The following is an 18,839-nucleotide window of genomic DNA, read 5'->3' as shown; positions in this document are numbered from 1 at the left end:
ATAAGTACGTCACAGGATCGCTCCTGCATCGTTCTGGAGCTGCTGTGTTTGACGCTTTCTAGCGACTTAAACGCTTAGTGTAACGGTACCTTTAGGGGCCATTGATATAGGCCCCAGCCTCAAAATAGCAGCCCGCAGTCACCCAGAAAAGGCATATCTATTAGATGCAATTCTGGCGCTTTGCCCGGCTCTTCACACTTGCCCTGTAGCAGTGGCAAGCAGGGTAATGAGGGGTTAATGTTAACTTGCTATTGTAAGGTGACATTAAGCCGGCTTAATGGAGGAGTCAATAAGACATCTATCCATTACTAATCCTATAATAATTAAAGGGTTAAATAAACACACTAAGAAAAAAGTCTTTTAATGAAATAAAACACCACACAGTTTTGCAAACTTTTTTTATTGTTCTGCCATTCCAAAGCAAAGCCATCGATCTTCTGTAATAAAAAATAAAATAAACACAAAAGTATACTTCCTGATCCATCATAGTCCAATATAACAAGTGTCCCACGCAGTATCGAGGGCGATAAAGCTTACAACAGGGAGCCCTGCTAATGTGACCGCTCCTGGCTGTAAGCGACTGGGGAATGAATGAGCGGGCGCAGGCTCAGTAACTAGCGGTGACGTCACTGAGCCTGCGCTCCCTCACAGCCTGACCTGAGGTAACCTCTGCACCGTGGGAAAATGCCAGGGAAGAGGATACCGCAGGTAATATATCTATTCATTCTATCTACAGGAAGTTTTTTTTTTTCCACTGTGTGCACTCAACTTTGTTGACATGCACAAAGAGGAAAAAAAAAAAACGGATGAAAAAAAAAAAATGCACCTAAACCTGCGTTTTTGGCGCAGCTGCTTTCCTGCCACGATAATCAGGTTTTGCTGCAGAAAAAAAACGCAGCAAGAACACCCTGTGTAAACTTACCCCAACACTCTTTAAATCTACAGGTTAAGAGCCTTATCTGATGTGAACGGTTTCCTTTCAGTGTGCATTTGTATTTTTCTTCATTAGGCTGTATCTAACCAGATTATTATCTGCCAGACACAAATGAGCTGTGACTAAGGCTGGAATTTATACAAATCGCCACTTCTCACACTGCTTCCATGACACTTCCCTGTATGTATACTGTTTATAGCCAATGCTTGACCTCTGTGGCATACAGAAAGACACCACCGAGGCCAGTGATTAGTTGCAGCCGTCATGAGTAGTATAAAGGTTGTGATGGCTGCAGCCAATGTAAACCACATACCAGCAAAGAGCATTAGCGATGCAGTGCCAGAATGGAGGGCCAGTAGGAATTATTTATTTTAGCAGTATTGCTATCTGTGGCCAGCCCTTACAGGAAATCAATCAGACAATTATGTATTTAATACAGAGTGTGCTATGTAAAAATAAAAGAGAGTAGTTTTGAAATTTTCACACTGAGAAAAGATTTTACGGTAAGCAACCAAAAATCCTGTTTCTCGAAGCCTTCATTGGTTCCTGTGTCCCCCCAATGAAGCGATAGAGAAAACCTGATTTAAACGATAGTTAATTTTCACAATCCAAATATTCCCGTTAAATATTTCTTAAAAATTCTACTCCACTCTCTTTATGTCCTGTTGCTCCAGTAAAGGGATCCCACTGCATACTGGGCAGCAGTTACTGAGACAACCAATCAATGCCCAGAAAGTACCATGCAAAAGGCACCTTACCTTCACTATTTTACCCCAGTATGTGTAAGCCAAAACCAGGAGTGGGGGAAAAATCCAGAAATGGTGACGTGTTTCTATTACACTTTTCCTCTGATTGTTCCTCTCCTGATCTTATCTTATCTTTACTGATGTAAAATACTGACCGAATACTGACCATGTCCCATAATTATCGGGCATCAGGCGTTTTGCTAGGTAGCAGAACAGCCGAGTATGCCAGCACAAACATCTTTCATCATGATTTACTTTCCAACATGCACAGGAAAAAGACAAATCAGCCATCAACCAAAAATACGTCGTTTTATTATACCGAGATAACAGATCGTGACGTGTAATATCTGCAGCAACGTATCAGGATAAAGTCACAACTTTGGATTTTACCAACATTAAGAGAAACTACTTTATCTTCTCAGCTTTTCTTAAGCTGAACCTGGGGAAGTTTTAGGTGGGATTTCATGTCCTAAAAAACAACTGAGGAGTGAACAGAGCAGAGTACAGGGTGAGTAGAAAGCCTATTGAAGCCATACTCCGCTGTATCCAGCCTTCCCCCGAGCTGCACACGGCGCACCCGTATTTGGGAGATTGGTGGGAGTCTCAGGACCTGGACCACCACCTCGATGCAGGTAATTAAAGGGCATAAAAAAAAAAAATAGCAAAAGGGGTTGTCACTGCAGAACCTGTGGCAGTAGCACTAGGAAGGTTTTTTCTTTAGGGGAGGTCAGGGCTATTGTTGGCCATTTAAGCACACTGGCGGAAGCCTCTTGGTCAGCCTTCGTACACCGGAAATGTACCGATCAGACATTGAAGGAATGCGAACAAAATGAGATCAATAGCTTAAGCAAGACAGACCCTGGAATTGGCCTCTTCTAACACTATCCACTAAATAAACTACGAGCAGCTTTAGGATCCACTCCTCCAAAGGAGGGCAGCAGAAACGCACAACTACGGTATTATAGTGCCAGCACGGTATATAACATTCTGAGAGGGCAGATGGAGGCGAATCTCCCATTGTGGATCCAGGGTAATATAAACTGAACCGGTCACCAGCAAGAACAATATTAACCTGCAGGTTACGACCCTGCCCGCACTTAGCCGAATGATGCAGGGAGAAAACTAACTTTATTCCCTGAGAATACACAGCGGCGGCTGTAATCATGCCCCCGCCTTGAGTGACACTGGTTCTGCATTGGGGCCAGCTGCCACTCAGTCCCAGGGGCACCGTTACAGCTGCCATATGTATTCTCAGAGCAGTGACTGAACCGGCGCCAGCACCGCCCCCAGGACTGAACCGGTGCTAGCATCGCCCCCAGGACTGAATGACTGAACCGGCGCCAGCACCGCCCCCAGGACTGAATGACTGAACCGGCGCCAGCACCGCCCCCAGGATTGAATCCCAAACGCTGCCGGGGGGGGGAATAAAGTTCATTTTCTCCCCATAGAGTTTGGCTATACACCAGGCAGGTGAATAGTGCTTTTGCTAGTGACAGATTCCCTTTAATACCTAGAACATTTGCTTCATGCTCTCAGATTTGTTCTATTATCAGCCAAAGTGAAGAATATGAAGACTGTTGAGGGAGCCCAACTAGGTCAGAAATGCAGTGACTTGCCAGAGAGAGCATCCACTGCATATTACAGTACATGTACGGTTCTTTTTATAAAATCTCATTTCCATACTGTAGGGAGAATCTGCTGCATAAACTGAGCAGCGCTGAGGTTTCCATATCCCCAGTGTCGCCTTTCCTCAGACTTTCACCGCGGCTTGATCTCCCCCCTCTGAGGGGTTTCCGGTCCTGAACAATGCCCTATCCTGACGTCCCCTTAAGATGTCGGGTTATACAGAAGATGACTTACAAACTGAAAATTTCCTGCAGAGAGTTTCGTGGATTCTAACACCAATTACGTAGGGGACGACCTAGAGGAAGGTAACTTTACGTGTATTCACACTGCACAATAATCAGGAACGCCCGCTTTCATGAATATCGTGCAGTCTGAACAGACTGTCGCTCACCCAACGAACAAGGAAACCACTTGTTCATTGGGTGAAATAATCTTTGCACAAAAGACCCTCGCTCTTGGCAGCCTATGCCCACCGAAGATCTAGCACAGATCATTCACTGCACATCTGCAGCCAGATGACTTGTATAAACAGACTATAAAATGACCTGCAAGCATGTTACCAGATGGCGGTAGATTTACATTGTGCAGCGTATATGGACCTTTCCTAGTTTGAGGAAATGTGCCCACGTTGCATATTTTTAGCGTTTTGCGGGTTTTCTGCTGCAGAAACGCTTAAAAAAACGCTTACATAAAGCATCCCATTATTTTAATGCATTCCGCAATTTTTGTGCCCATGCTGCGTTTTTTTCCGCAGCGGAAAAGAATTGCAGAAAAAAAACGCAGCATGTTCATTAATTTTGCGGAAAATCGGCGGTTTTGCTGCTATAGAATTGTATTTGGACCATTGGAAAAAAAAAACCGCTAAAAATCCACGAAAAAAACGCAAGCGGATTTCCTGCCAAGGGAGTCCGGATTTGATCAGGAAAATTCTGCCTATATTCTGCAACGCGGGCACATAGCCTTAGGGTGACAATCACCAGCCAACACTTTGGAAGGAGAGTTACCTGTAGAGGTTTCCTGCATTCTGCTGCAGATCTGTAAAATAAAACTCAGGCATTTATGTTGAGAAGGCGATTCAGTCAGAGTCATGTTCTGGTCAGAGCTGCATGAAGCCACATTACAGAAATCTCCGCACCGCGCCCAAGGGGTCCGAGTTCCCAATGGAGGAAATGAGAACTGGTCCAATGGGATCTCATCTGTGCACTGAAGATGGCCTAATGGGTCCACTGGCTATTTAGCGACACGGCGCGCTCGCCAGGCAGCAGAACATAAATAAGACACTGGCTCACAGATCTGAACTGGCAGATATGAAGCATCAGAGCCATTATCACAACCTATATAATAACAAATAACAGTAAAAACAAGTCTGGCGGAGGAAAGACGTCCTGTCCGACCTTCTGGCATTTAACAACTGCTCAATTTTTGTGGGAATTGTTTCCATCACAAGTGGCCGAGCCATTACAGAGAAATGAAGATGAGGAGTACACGGCAATGTCCTATGCATAGCAGTAAAGATGGCGCCCGTCACCTAGAACAGGCGCCCTGGAATCGAAGGGTCAAAGTCCTTGGCTTGGCCACTCTCCTGGGTGGTTATCAGATCAATGATGGCTGACAGCACCGCACAGCCCCTTGAGCTCGTGTCGTTCCAATCTACAGGCTGCGGATTTTCTATCTTCTCCTTTAAAAGTGAATCCAACTCTGTCTTTAAATCCTGCAAAACAGTAATGATCATCCGCTAGTTAGAACGAGTCTGTTATCCGACATAGAAAAAACCTTTCCCTCGCCTGCAGTTTGTAAATAATAAAAAAAATAATGTCTTTCACTCTCCCTCCCCAGGTCCAGCACTGAATCTCCGCTGCTGCTCTCGGGGTCCCTTATTGTCGGTAGCACCATCACATCAACTCAGCAGCTCAACCCATCAACTTGGGCTGGGTCATGGAGCTCAGTGATTGGCTGCAGTGCTATCGATGTGACGTCAGCACAGCAGACAATAACAGATCCCAGGAGCAGTCACAGAGACTCAGCACTGGACCTGGGGAGGGGGGGAGTGACACTCAGTTCTATATATATATATTTTTTTTAAACAACCTGCAGCTGGGAAAAAAATAAGATTCACCGTTGGGCTATACTACTGGATGACAACGGTTCTTACATATATAAAACAGACCATGTTTTCAGGATTTCCATAGTGTTGTACAGGTGAGGGAATTCCTCAGGCCTTGATGATACTTCCATCTGTGCAATACTAAGGAAATCCTGAAAACATGATCTGCTGGGGGCCGTGGTGGCTGGAGTTTGGGAAACACTGCTTTAAAGGGACGGGCAGCACAGAGTGACTGTTCAACCCAAACCCAGACATTCAGTGTGGCATGGCCCGGCCAGACATTTACGGTAGGTGCACTTCCCCACGTGATTCTTTCCCCTCTATCTCCACCTTTCCACTCTTTCTTCATTGACAGCGCTGGCTTTATAAAGCCATAGAAAGGCAGAGATAGATGGAAAACAAGTAGATGTGAAGGCCGCGCCAAGGGGGCACCAGGCCCCTGTACTCGCTTTGTGCTCACATACCCCCTTTAAAGTAGGAACTAAAGCCTTTTACAGTCATGGAAATATGACATCTGAGCAGAACGGCCATAGACAACCTAGCAGTGTAGCACGGAGAACTGTCTACCACAGCCCTCGTAGGACCCTATATGCCGGCTGCCATGTCTGAGTGCTGGCAAGTGACAATGATAATCCCAGTGGACCAGCTAAGAGCAGAAGTTTCATCATGTTCCTGGAGTGAATATTATAGAGGTGAAGGACCAGATTGTGATGGTTGCGAGTTCCTGGATGGCGTTCCTAATATCTCACAGGTCATGGCACTATATTCTGTGATGGCCGCTGATCCAGGGAACTAGTCATGTGGAGTCAAGAAGGAAGTTCTCCTCTAACATGGGGCCTCATTACATTCCTCGGGGTAAACATGTCAGGTTACAGCTGACCTCCACGGACGGATATCGATATGAAACCATGAATAAATGTTCTTCCATGTTATCACCAGTTCTCCGCCCAGTCTGAGGTACAGCGGGTGAGTGAATCGTGTGGGTGCTGCCATGTGTCGCTGTTTTTTTTTTTTTTTTTTTTTTAATTACCTTAACTAAATTAGCAATACGAGCGGGCGACTGGAAGACGATCCATTCATCAACTGCAATAGTGTCCTGGTCTTGGTCCTTCTGAATGGAAATATCCCCTCCAAAGAACAGCAGGGAGTATGGCGAGACCTCAGTGCAGTCATACAGGTAAATCTGTACAGAGATGGGAAATAGGAACAGTAAGAGCCGGCTTCTAGAATATTCTGGAAAGATGCGTTTTTTCTTACCGTTCCTCTTGGCTTAAGATTATCGCACAAGATCATCAGCTTTAACCTTCGTCAGGCTGCATAATTTTACAACGTTAACAGGCTGCAGAGGTACAATTGTACCTTCATATATATTTTATTGAAATTTGGCCAATATATTCTGGACCAAAACTGCAGAGAGGTCACGAAATTTCAGCCCTCTACGGCTTTTCGAAAAAAAAAGTTATTGCAATTTTAAAACGGAATAGTTACAATTGTACCTACTCAGCCGGACGAAGGTTAAAGAGTACCCATCACCAATCTGGGGCTGCCATTTTTTTTTTTTTTTAAGGCCTGTCCACCTTCAGGAACACGTATTTTTTATACATAAGTGCATGTAATTGGGTTTCAATACAGATTTTGCCCCACTTGCTTTTTAAAGCCTATGCGTTACACTGTCCATTGCAGGCTGCAGAATGAGGTCACTGAGAATCTGTCAGTCAGCTCGTTACGATGGTCAGACGTGGAGCTCGTTACCTCATCATCTGTTTTTATCCGAGCTCCTCTCATGCCACGGATGATAGCAAAGTTCAATGTGCAAAGAAACAGCCTGTAAGCTAAAGAGTGCAAGACTTTGAAGAAAACCTAACTGCAAAAAAAATTATTTGGACCCCAAATACATGTGTTTAAGTATATAGAAAATATCCCAAAAGGTGGACAACCCCTTTAATAAAAGGGTTAGGATTTTTTTGGAATATAATTGATTTTCTAAAGTGCAGAAGGAATCCTAATGCCCCACAGTGTGACCCGGCATTATTCTGAAATGGCCAGGTGGTTGGATCCCGGCATGCGTCCCTCAGCCCCCTCTTACTTTGTCTGCAGGAGGAGTTGTAGGCCACGGTGTGTGCCAAGATTTACGACCTGAGAGTTCAGGCCCAACTTTTGGTAGAAAGTCTGGCCCTGTTGGGGAACATTAGGAGCGTCCTGCTCAGTGTGGGCAATATCTGATAGATGGAAGAGTCCTCAGTCGGGGGCAGCCATTATTAGATCGGAGGGCCGCCCAGAATTAAACCGTTCCCCATACCCTCCTCAGGCACATGTCTGTACTGTACGGGCCTACGTGCTGCCACCCAGTGCTTGGCATGTGAATTGCAGCCTGTGGACATTTTCTCGCCTGTCGAGAATACTGTATTTCATTTGTTGTGTGACAGATTGAAATCCTTAATGAAATAAAAAATAATACTACACATCATTAAAGATGGATAAACTTTTAGCTTCCATAGGCAGCATATCCCCTAACCCGGTCTATCACAAGTGGGCACGCAGCACTGCCCAATCATCTACCCTATATAGGGTCACACCAGGGGTCTCCATCATGTACTGGGAACCAGTCTGTGCTGAGCTGATGACTGCAGGTTCGCTCAGCTTTACACTACCGCCATGTGTGATAATTGCTGCAGGCCTTAGGGTACCGTCACACTAAAACGACGCTGCAGCGATACGACAACGATGTCGATCGCTGCAGCGTCGCTGTGTGGTCGCTGGAGAGCTGTCACACAGACAGCTCTCCAGCGACCAACGATCCTGAAGTCCGCGGGTAACCAGGGTAAACATCGGGTTATTAAGCGCAGGGCCGCGCTTAGTAACCCGATGTTTACCCTGATTACCAGCGTAAACGTAAAAAAAAAAAACACTACATACTTACATTCCTGTCGCGTCCCTCGGCGCTGTGCTTCTCTGCACTGACAGTGAGCGCCAGAAAGCAGAGCGGTGACGTCACCGCTGTACTTTACGGCTGGCCGGCGCTCACCAGTCAGTGCGGGAAGCTGAAGGCGAGGGACATTACCAGACAGCGGAATGTAAGTATGTAGTGGTTTTTTTTTTTTACATTTACACTGGTAACCAGGATAAATATCGGGTTACTAAGCGCGGCCCTGCGCTTAGTAACCCGATGTTTACCCTGGTTACCAGCGAAGACATCGCTGAATCGGCGTCACACACGCCGATTCAGCGATGTCAGCGGGAGAGCCAGCGACGAAAGAAAGTTTCAAACGATCTGCTACGACGTACGATACTCAGCGGGGTCCCTGATCGCAGTAGCGTGTCAGACACAGCGAGATCGTAACAATATCGCTGGAACGTCACGGATCGTGCTGTCCTAGCGATCAAAGTGCCACTGTGAGACGGTAAGCGGCCCTGCGCTTAATAACCCGATGTTTACCCTGGTTACCCGGGGACTTCGGGATTGTTGGTCGCTGGAGAGCTGTCTGGGTGACAGCTCTCCAGCGACCACACAGCGACGCTGCAGCAATCGGCATCGTTGTCGTATCGCTGCAGCGTCGTTTTAGTGTGACGGTACCCTTAGAATACGCATTGTAATGGCAGCACAGAAACTAGCATTTACCAAAACTAAGGAATAGTGACCCCCAAAAATCTCTGATCTTACCTAAGTGGGGGCTGTAGCACAGCCGGTGACACTACAGCCTTCCTAACCCACCAGCACATTACCCTGGGCTGCACTATACTTCTAGCACACGGTCGGCTCTGCTGCATCAGCCCCACAGCTCTGCACCGTCCACCGGTCACTTACACTGCTGGTCTTCATCTTCAAGTGATAGACCAGCCAGTGGTGGCGAAATTCTCGCTCTTCTACGTTGACAGATTTGGGGTGAATGTTGACGCCGCCGTCTGCTTTTGTGGAGACCTTCATCCTATAGAAAGTCACATTACATTGGAAAAGGAGATTTTACTATGAAACAAATCTGTTTAGTTCATCAGCCACTACCATAATCATGATTGTTGGAGACAGATGCTCTGAACATGACTGCTAATAACATTAAGGGATATTCCCATCTCAAAATGTTATAGGTGTAATAATAATATTATTATTAGCAAATACCTCTAATTAGAAATATAGTATAGTTCTTCAGATTGTCTATGTCGCTTAGCCCATGTGCAGAGCATTGCAGTAACTTAGGTATCCATGGTTACGGCCACTGATACAATAATAACCGCTCTCAGTGGTTGTAACCATGGATACTTAGCTACTGCAACGCCTGCACATGAGGAACGAGACATAGCGAATCTGAAGAACTATACAAAATTTCTAATTGGAGGTATTTGCTAATATTATTATTACACCTACTACATATTTGGATAGGATCTTGGAGGTGGGAATATCCATTTACTATAGTGATCCAATGTAAAGAGGATTCAGTAAATTAAATAAAGAAAACAAATAAAAACAAACAGTACCTACCACATCAGCTTTGTTTTGTGTACTTTGCGATGACCTTAGAGGGGCACACAAACTGAAAAAAATAGCAAAAAAAACTCCGGCTCTCAAACTGAAAGTGTATTATTTATATAAGAATTGGAGGCAAAAACCAAAACCTCTATAACGACCCCTGTGGATCCGGATATAGTTCAGCAGCGTTTCGGCATGAATAGGTCTTCCTCAAGCAATGTCTGTTCTGGGGTCTAATGTGGAATCTTTACTTTTTTCTCTTTCTCCTTCAATAGAGACATGATGAAAGCCGGCACCGGCAGGAGACTTCTTGGAGATATCTGGACAACTCCTCGTTCTATAGTTACATGTCTCGGCTGTATCCTCTGTTAGGCTGCTGTCTGAATTCCTGGGTGAATGACGTTCCCCGGTGTAAGGAACAGCCGAGACATGTAACTATAGAAGGAGGCTTCCGAGGTGGAACAGTACGAGGAGTTGTCCAGAAGATCTCCAAGAAGTCTCCTGCCGGTGCCGGCTTTCATCATGTCTCTATTGAAGAAGAAAGAGAAAAAAGGTTCCACATTAGACCCCAGAACAGACATTGCTTGAGGAAGACCTATTCATGCCGAAACGCTGCTGAACTATATCCGGATCCACAGGGGTCGTTCTAGAGGTTTTGGCCTCTAATTCTTATATAAATAATACACATTCAGTTTGAGAGCCGGAGTTTTTTGCTATTGTTTTCAGAGCACCAACGTCATTCTACAGTGAGCCCCCCTATAGTTAGAGGAGCCATCTCATTCTTAGATGGGGGTCCCGCCAGTACAACCTGCTGCTGTCTCTGCTTGTAAGGAGACCCTGACCCCATCTCCAGTGACGGCGGCACGAGACAAGGCCTTATTCTGACGTGGGACCCGCATGCTTACACCTTCATGGCACAGCCGGTGAGATGGGAACACTCCTTTCATTTATTTTAATCTTTTGAAATATGTTAGTTTCCATTTGTAGAAGCTGGTGCTGAGGTTTTTTTGGATGTTGGATGACCGCCGTTAGGGGGAATGTAAGGTCTGCCATATTTCCGCTGATCGCTCAGGGTTTCTAATGCTGGATCAGCAGTAATGGGCAGGTCTCCGGGTCGACTTCTGTTGTAAGGGAAAGTCTTCAACAGACACCTTCTCTAGCTGATCATAAGCTCGGAGTCAGGAGCATGGAACTTCACAGTTAGATTACATAATAATTATATCATAACATTGTTTTTCTCATTCACTTATTTAAAGGGGTTGTCCGGTTTCAGCACACTTTATCCCATAAGCTCAGTTAGGTTTAAAACAAACAAACGGAGCTTTCCTGGCCCTCCCTGGGTTCATTGCCACCCGCATTCTCCACCGTTTTCTGTTGTTCACCTGCAATGGTGAAGTCAGGTTCACAATTTTGTAGCCAAACACCAACATCAGTGGTCCACGTGATCTACATTAACAGATCCACTTGACCCTCTTGACCTGACATCACTGCTGCAGTCAAACAACAGAGACCGAGGCAGCGGTAGAGACGCAGCACTGAAGCCAGAAAGGGCAAGCAAAGCTTGTATAGTAAGTCCTAACCGAGGAGAAGGGGTAAAGTTTGCTGAAACCCCTTTAAATAAATTTATCATCTTTTCCCAAGACTCACTGAGCTTTATTTGAATATATATATATATATATATATATATATATATATATATATATATATATATATATATATATATATATATGTATATGTATATATAGATAGATAGATAGATAGATAGATAGATAGATAGATAGAAAATGCTCAAAAAAATAAATTTTAACATTTTTTCAATTCTTTCTTAAAAGTACATGTTGAGAGTAAAATATTTATTACAGTGTTTTGCCGTAATGTCATTTGTACATAAAGGATGTATAGGTGTCGGGGGCAGCTGTAGTTTGCGGTGACGACGCTGCCATCTCTAAGCACAGATATTTTTTTTTTAGAAACTGGTCCCAAAATCATATGTAGGCAAACCAGTTTTATGATCCACACAGCTCACGAGGTGCCATACAAGACCATATGAAGTCAATATTTCTATTATACCCCTGCAGTTGTTGCCAAGTATATTCACTACTTACCCGGGTCTTTTTCTTTTGTGGCCAAGACGAATCTTTGCCACTTTTGGGTACAATCCAGCACAGATTACAGCCTTAATGAGCTTCTCGTTATCTAGAGAAATAAACTTTGTAACATAAATGGATCCCCTAGGATAGGCGGCCATGTAATAATCATGTTCTACCTGAATTGATGTTAGATTTAGGATCTTTTGGGCTCCTGCTGCTTACGAAGCCAGCTCCGAGCAGATGCTCCGCAAACTGTCCTTTCATGTCTCCCAACATCTGGGGAATAAAGGGTCTCTTAATGCAGTATCAGTGCTAGGCTTAAGCCCCCGTCACACACAGCGAGATCGCTAGCGAGATCGCTGCTGAGTCACAAGTTTTGTGACGCAACAGCGATCTCAGTAGCGATCTCGCTATGTGTGACACGTAGCAGCGATCAGGCCCCTGCTGTGAGATCGCTGGTCGTGTCGGAATGGCCTGGGCCATTTTTTGATCGTTGAGGTCCCGCTGGGTAGCACACATCGCTGTTTTTGACACCTTACCAACGACCTCGCTGACAGGACGTCCCATTGAATCGTCATGAAATAGGATCGTTGTACTGGTCGCTACAGGTCGCCGCATCGCTGCTGCGTCCTTGGTGAGATCTCACTGTTTGACATCTCACCAGCAACCACATAGCGACGCTTGAGCGATCCCTGATAGGTCGTATCGTTGTCGGAATCGCTCAAGCGTCGCTATGTGTGACGGGGCCTTTAGTGTCCTCCTATGATACATCAGAGTGATAGGAACAAGAGCACGGATAGCCCAGATTACCTTCAGGGTGTTAGAAGACAAGAAGTACTCCCAGCAGTACTCCCTTTCTGCTCGTGGACCCCACTGTTTTGCCTTCTCCCAGCCCTAAGAAAAGAGAAAGGCACACATCATAAACATAGAGATTATAGGAAAAAATCTATATAAAAAAGGAGCAAGTACAACTAGGAGTCAAAGGAAGAAAATGCGCACACTTCTTTGTTAGGCTCCGTGCTTGCTACTTCTGTTACATTTTAGGAATTCATGTGGATCGCGGATCCATTACCAGATTGACATCAGCAGAAGCAGAATGTCTGGTTTCCTTGTCACAGATCCATTTTCTACATGAATTCATTTTCTAGGTTTCCTAAAATGGAGCATAAATACAGGACTCAAAACGGGACATGTGAACAAAGCCTTAGCCTGCAAGACTCTGAATGCTGTCAGATTCCTTAACATTTTGAAGGAGAGGTAAGTTATAACTAAAAAAAACAGATATTAAACCATAGTTAATGCACTGGGCACATGCCACTTTTCAGAAAAAGAGAAACTAAAAATCTACCACCCACTTTGGCATTACCCAATATGAGACCCTATAAGATTTGTTGGCATATTCCCAAGTGCAGACACCAAATGTAAACCTAAAGAACTAAGTGAGCCCATCATTAATAATAATAATAATAATAATAATTTTATTTATATAGCGCCAACATATTCCGCAGCGCTTTACAGGAGGGGACTTGTACAGACAATAGACATTACAGCATAACAAAAATCACAGTTCAAAATAGACACCAGGAGGAATGAGGGCCCTGCTGCTCGCAAGCTTACAAACTATGAGGAAAAGGGGAGACACGAGAGGTGGATGGTAACAATTGCTTTAGTTATTCGGACCAGCCATAGTGTAAGGCTCAGGTGTTCATGTAAAGCTGCATGAACCAGTTAACTGCCTAAGTATGTAGCAGTACAGACAGAGGGCTATTAACTGCATAAAGCGTATGAGAACATGATGGGAGGAACCTGATTATGTTTTTTTTTGTTGTTGTTTTTTTATGATAGGCCACACAGGGATAGTTAGGTTAATGCATTGAGGCGGTAGGCCAGTCTGAACAAATGAGTTTTTAGGGCACGCTTAAAACTGTGTGGATTGGGAATTAATCGTATAAACCTAGGTAGTGCATTCCAAAGAATCGGCGCAGCACGTGTAAAGTCTTGGAGACGGTAGTGGGAGGTTCTGATTATTGAGGATGCTAACCTCAGGTCATTAGCGGAGCGGAGGGCACGGGTAGGGTGGTAGACTGAGACCAGAGAGGAGATGTAGGGTGGTGCTGAGCCATGGAGTGCTTTGTGGATGAGGGTAGTAGTTTTGTACTGGATTCTGGAGTGGATGGGTAGCCAGTGTAATGACTGGCACAAGGTAGAGGCATCAGTGTAACGGTTGGTGAGGAATATGATCCTGGCTGCAGCATTCAGGACAGATTGGAGCGGGGAGAGTTTGGTAAGAGGGAGGCCGATTAGTAGAGTTACAATAGTCCAGACGAGAATGAATAAGTGAGACAGTAAGAGTTTTTGCAGAGTCGAAAGTAAGAAAAGGGCGAATTCTAGAAATGTTTTTGAGGTGCAGATAAGAAGAGCGAGCCAGTGATCGGATGTGGGGGATGAATGAAAACTCGGAATCAAGTATGACCCCAAGGCAGCGGGCAAGTTGCTTTGGAGTAATGGTGGAACCGCACACGGAGATGGCAATGTCAGGCAAAGGTAGATTAGTAGAGGGAGAGAACACGAGGAGTTCAGTTTTTGACAGGTTCAGTTTCAGATAGAGGGAGGACATGATGTTAGAGACAGCGGTAAGACAATCAATGGTGTTTTCTAAAAAGGTCGGCGTGATAACAGGAGAAGAGGTGTATAATTGGGTGTCGTCAGCATAGAGATGGTACTGGAAACCAAATCTACTGATTGTTTGTCCAATAGGGCCAGTATACAAAGAGAAGAGGAGGGGGCCTAAGACTGATCCTTGAGGAACCCCAACAGTAAGGGGAAGGTGAGAGGAGGAGGAACCAGCAAAACATACAGTGAAGGAGCGGTCAGAGAGATTGGAGGAGAACCAGGAGAGAACGGTGTCCTTGAGGCCGATGGAGCGGAGCATATTTAGGAGGATCTCATGATCCACAGTGTCGAATGCTGCGGAGAGATCCAAGAGAATTAGCATGGAGTAGTGACCATTAGATTTAGCTGTTAGTAGGTCATTAGAGACTTTAGTGAGGGCAGTTTCAGTAGAGTGGAAAGAGCGGAAGCCAGATTGAAGAGGGTCGAGAAATGAGTTATCTGAGAGATAGCGGGTAAGACGGGAGTGGACCAGGCGTTCGAGGAGTTTAGAGATGAAGGGAAGATTAGAGACAGGTCTATAGTTAGCGGCACAGTTTTGGTCAAGGGATGGTTTTTTAAGTAATGGATGTATGATTCTTAAATGAGGAGGGAAAAATACCGGAAGTGAGAGAAAGGTTGAATATTTTTGTTAGGTGAGAGGTGACAGACGGGGAAAGGGACTGGAGGAGATGTGACGGAATGGGGTCACTGGTGCAAGTGGTTGGGCGAGAAGATGCAAGGAGCCTCATTACTTCTTCTTCTGTAACTGGTTCAAAGTCAGAGAGTGAACTAGATGCAGTGGGGGAGGTAGGACAGCTAAAGCTTGTTTTGCACATTCATGTGTCTACCCCAGAGAGCGTGCCACCCTTCAGAGATTGCACCTCCCCCCATCCAGAGATCGCACCCTCCTCCCCCAACCAGAGATCGCGCCCTCCTCACCCAACCAGAGATCGCGCCCTCCTCACCCAACCAGAGATCGCGCCCTCCTCACCCAACCAGAGATCGCGCCTCCTCCCCCAACCAGAGATCGCGCCTCCTCCCCCAACCAGAGATCGCGCCTCCTCCCCCAACCAGAGATCGCGCCTCCTCCCCAAACAGAGATCACGCCTCCTCCCCCAGAGATCGCGCCTCCTCCCCCAAACAGAGATCACGCCTCCTCTCCCAACCAGAGATCACACCTCCTCCCCCAACCAGAGATCACACCTCCTCCCCCAACCAGAGATCACACCTCCTCCTCCAACCCAGAGATCGCACTTCCTCCCCCAACCAGAGATCTTGCCTTCTCCCCAGAGATCGCATCTCCTTCCCCCAACCCCCAGAGATTGCGCCTCCTCCCCTACAGATCGCACCCGCCCCAGAGATTGCCTTAGCTTTCAAATCTAGAGAGGTGACTTTTCTTCAGCTCTTTGACATAAGCTCAGATGCTTCTGAGGCGAGGGATGGGGGCAACAGCACAAATGTTTGAGGCCTGTTAGGCCGTGCATTAAAATTTCTCTGGCCCTCCAGAGCTGTGTGTCCACTTTACTTAATTTGAGAGAAACGATAAGGTGTGCCCGCTAGCGGTTCTGGCACTTAATAAGCCACTATCTTATCACAACCATTCGTTCTCTGCAGCGCACACTCACCCGGAATGCATTGAGAGACGTCAAATGGTCGCTTTTAGTATTCTGTGACAACTCCTTTCTTTTCATATCAGCCAATTTCTCCTTTCCCTTAAAGAAAGAGAACAAAATACATGTAAATTAATAATCTACTGCAAATTCAGACATTAAAGTGAACCTGCCATGGGATTCACGTAGCATGAGTCAGGGACAGGCTTCCTGATTTGCAAGGGAACAGGGAAAGTAGTCATCGAAGCAGATCCCCACAGGATCTTCCTTGCCCTATTCTGCTTAAAAGCACCACTCCAACGTCTTTTTCACTGCTGGAGTGCTGCTTTAAACATAAGCCCCCTTAGGCCAGGTTCACATTGCTTTAATGCAGCCCGCTCAACGCATGCATTAAACGGGCTGCGTTAACGCAAGTGCCGATATGTCATACCGCTAGCACAGATAGAGCTAGCAGATGCTCCATCTGCGCTAGCAGTGACGGACCCGGAAACGCTGCAGCCCGCGTCCCAGGGTCCGTCACTCAATGACGGCACATCGCTAGCGCACGCCCTGACACGGCACCGGCCTTGTGTCCGGTACTGCAGCTCAGAGAGGAGTGCGATCCGCACCAGGTAACAGCATACAATAGACTTCTGCTGCCCCTTCAGAATCATCAGGACTTACCAAAGGAATCACAAATGGGTCTTTAAAGCTGAGACTTGCTGCAATTGTTAAGACTGGATCCAAACAGCAAAACAAAGAGCCAAAGAGGATCATCTTGCCAATATGTGGCTCAACAGGCAGCTGTGCTAAATGAAAGCCAAGTGGTGTCAACTCCTCACGCTTATCAAGGGCATTCTAGCAGGAAACAAAAAATGCAGAATGTAAAATACCAATCTCGGAAAGGGTGCAAGTCGCCTGTTATTGGGCAGGTTCTACTGTTCGGTAACGGCTTCGTAAGACAGGAGCTGCCCCACTGTCATAGACAGACATGTCCCGGCAAGTACACAATGTTTTATGATGGCGTCACATCTTACTACATACCAGTTCCATGAGATGAGTTATTGCCAAGATTATCGCTTCTCTTGATGGCGCATCCATTACTTTTTGAAGGAAAGAAGCGATTCCTCCTAGTTTTAGGATCTAAAAATATATGTCAATAAAGGATATTGGGAGTCAATAACGTGACAGGAAAAACAAGTCACGGTTAGGTCCCTTTCACACATCAGTCACAATCCGATGGCTTGACGGATCCGTCACAAAGTGTCAAAAACTGATGCGACAGATTAGTTTCTTCAACGGATCCGACTAGCGGATCTGGCTAATTGGATCAGAGCATGCTCAGTTTAAAAAAAAAACTGAATCAGCCGCCGGATTCCGTCATTTGACAGATCTGGAGCCCATAGGCTTCCATTCTAGCAAAAGACGGACGGCGCTGGATCCATCGCTATCCGTTTTTTCGACAGACACAAAAAACATTACTTAGTCCGTTGTCTCCGGCTGCCGTACAAACAATTTTCGACGGATGAAACATGAGGCCATCCGTCGCAATCCACTGCTAATACAAGTCTATGAGAAAAAAAATGGATCCGGCGGCATCAGTTGCCGGATCCGTTTTTTTTTTTTTCTAAATTTGACAGATTACGACTGATAGCAAAAAACTGATGTGTGAAAGGTGCCTTACAGATATACCTTGATCTGAAGGCAGAGTTCTTCCAATGGTGTCCTCATGATTTCTGGCAGCTGGTATTCATCCAGTAGACTTTCCCTCAGTCGGTTGTAAAAATGGTAGCAGTAACCTGGCTTTACCCTGCAAGGGAATAATACGGAAATCAGCCACAAGCCATGTAATTAGTGAACTAAGTTACTCAAAGACACTGGGGTGAGGGCAAATTCATAATTTGTGTCATCTCTATTTTTTTTTTCTGATGACTTTTCTTTTTTTATTTGTGTTGGTGTTTTTTGTTACACAAAATTCTTCAAAATGAAGCACATGGGTTTGAATACATTTTGTGGAAAATGAAAGATGATTTTTTTCATGTCTTATTTCTTGCACTCTTGAGGAAAAAAAGTGGATTCTTTAAAATTTTAGTCTCAAACGACACAAAACGTAGACTAACATTGTATTGCAGGAGAGTACTAAAGTGCAGCTGCGCAAGAATGTTGTGAACTGTAGGGGACACACAGCAGAACAGGGCTCCGTAGGGGGCCATCTGGGAAATCTGGCTGTAGGTGGCCGCACTTTGTGATCATTAACACACCAATACTTATACGCGTATTATATATACGCGATCAGCATATTTATAGGCATTTTACTGTGACCTCAGGAAAGGGAAAAGGTGCATACTAATATCTCACTAGGGCAAGAAGAAAGCCCTGGGCTCCCAGGCATTTAGCCATAGACATTACACAGAGCCTTACCTGCCAGCTCGTCCCTTCCTCTGCTTGGCATTCGCATGGCTGACCCACTCTGCCGTCAAGGTGCGGATATTATTGTGAGTGTCATAATTAGATTCCTTCATTTTGCCGCCATCTATGACATGCACCACATCATCTATCGTGATACTGAAATACATAAGGACATAGATAATAATCTTTATTTTTATATAGCGCTAACATATTCCGCAGCGCTTTAC

The 18,839-nt window shown here is 45.4% G+C and overlaps 1 protein-coding gene across 1 annotated transcript in view; it reads right to left on the bottom strand.

Moving 5' to 3' along the window:
- Positions 1 to 1,968: 1,968 nt before the first annotated feature.
- The window catches only part of DHX36 (DEAH-box helicase 36), a 101,050-nt gene continuing 84,179 nt past the window's right edge, over positions 1,969 to 18,839 (bottom strand). Inside the window, exons 15-25 of the mRNA XM_069727464.1 lie at positions 18,625 to 18,768; positions 17,896 to 18,013; positions 17,248 to 17,346; positions 16,888 to 17,061; positions 16,240 to 16,326; positions 12,773 to 12,856; positions 12,139 to 12,238; positions 11,978 to 12,068; positions 9,216 to 9,336; positions 6,441 to 6,593; positions 1,969 to 5,017 (exon numbers count right to left, since the gene is read on the bottom strand). Of these exons, the coding sequence (XP_069583565.1) occupies positions 4,835 to 5,017; positions 6,441 to 6,593; positions 9,216 to 9,336; positions 11,978 to 12,068; positions 12,139 to 12,238; positions 12,773 to 12,856; positions 16,240 to 16,326; positions 16,888 to 17,061; positions 17,248 to 17,346; positions 17,896 to 18,013; positions 18,625 to 18,768 (1,354 nt within the window). The 3' untranslated portion in view covers positions 1,969 to 4,834. The remainder of the gene's footprint in view (positions 5,018 to 6,440; positions 6,594 to 9,215; positions 9,337 to 11,977; positions 12,069 to 12,138; positions 12,239 to 12,772; positions 12,857 to 16,239; positions 16,327 to 16,887; positions 17,062 to 17,247; positions 17,347 to 17,895; positions 18,014 to 18,624; positions 18,769 to 18,839) is intronic.

This window comes from Ranitomeya imitator, chromosome 5 (assembly GCF_032444005.1).
Source record: "Ranitomeya imitator isolate aRanImi1 chromosome 5, aRanImi1.pri, whole genome shotgun sequence".
Classification (NCBI taxonomy): domain Eukaryota; kingdom Metazoa; phylum Chordata; class Amphibia; order Anura; family Dendrobatidae; genus Ranitomeya; species Ranitomeya imitator.
This window is presented reverse-complemented; position numbering and strand designations above follow the sequence as displayed.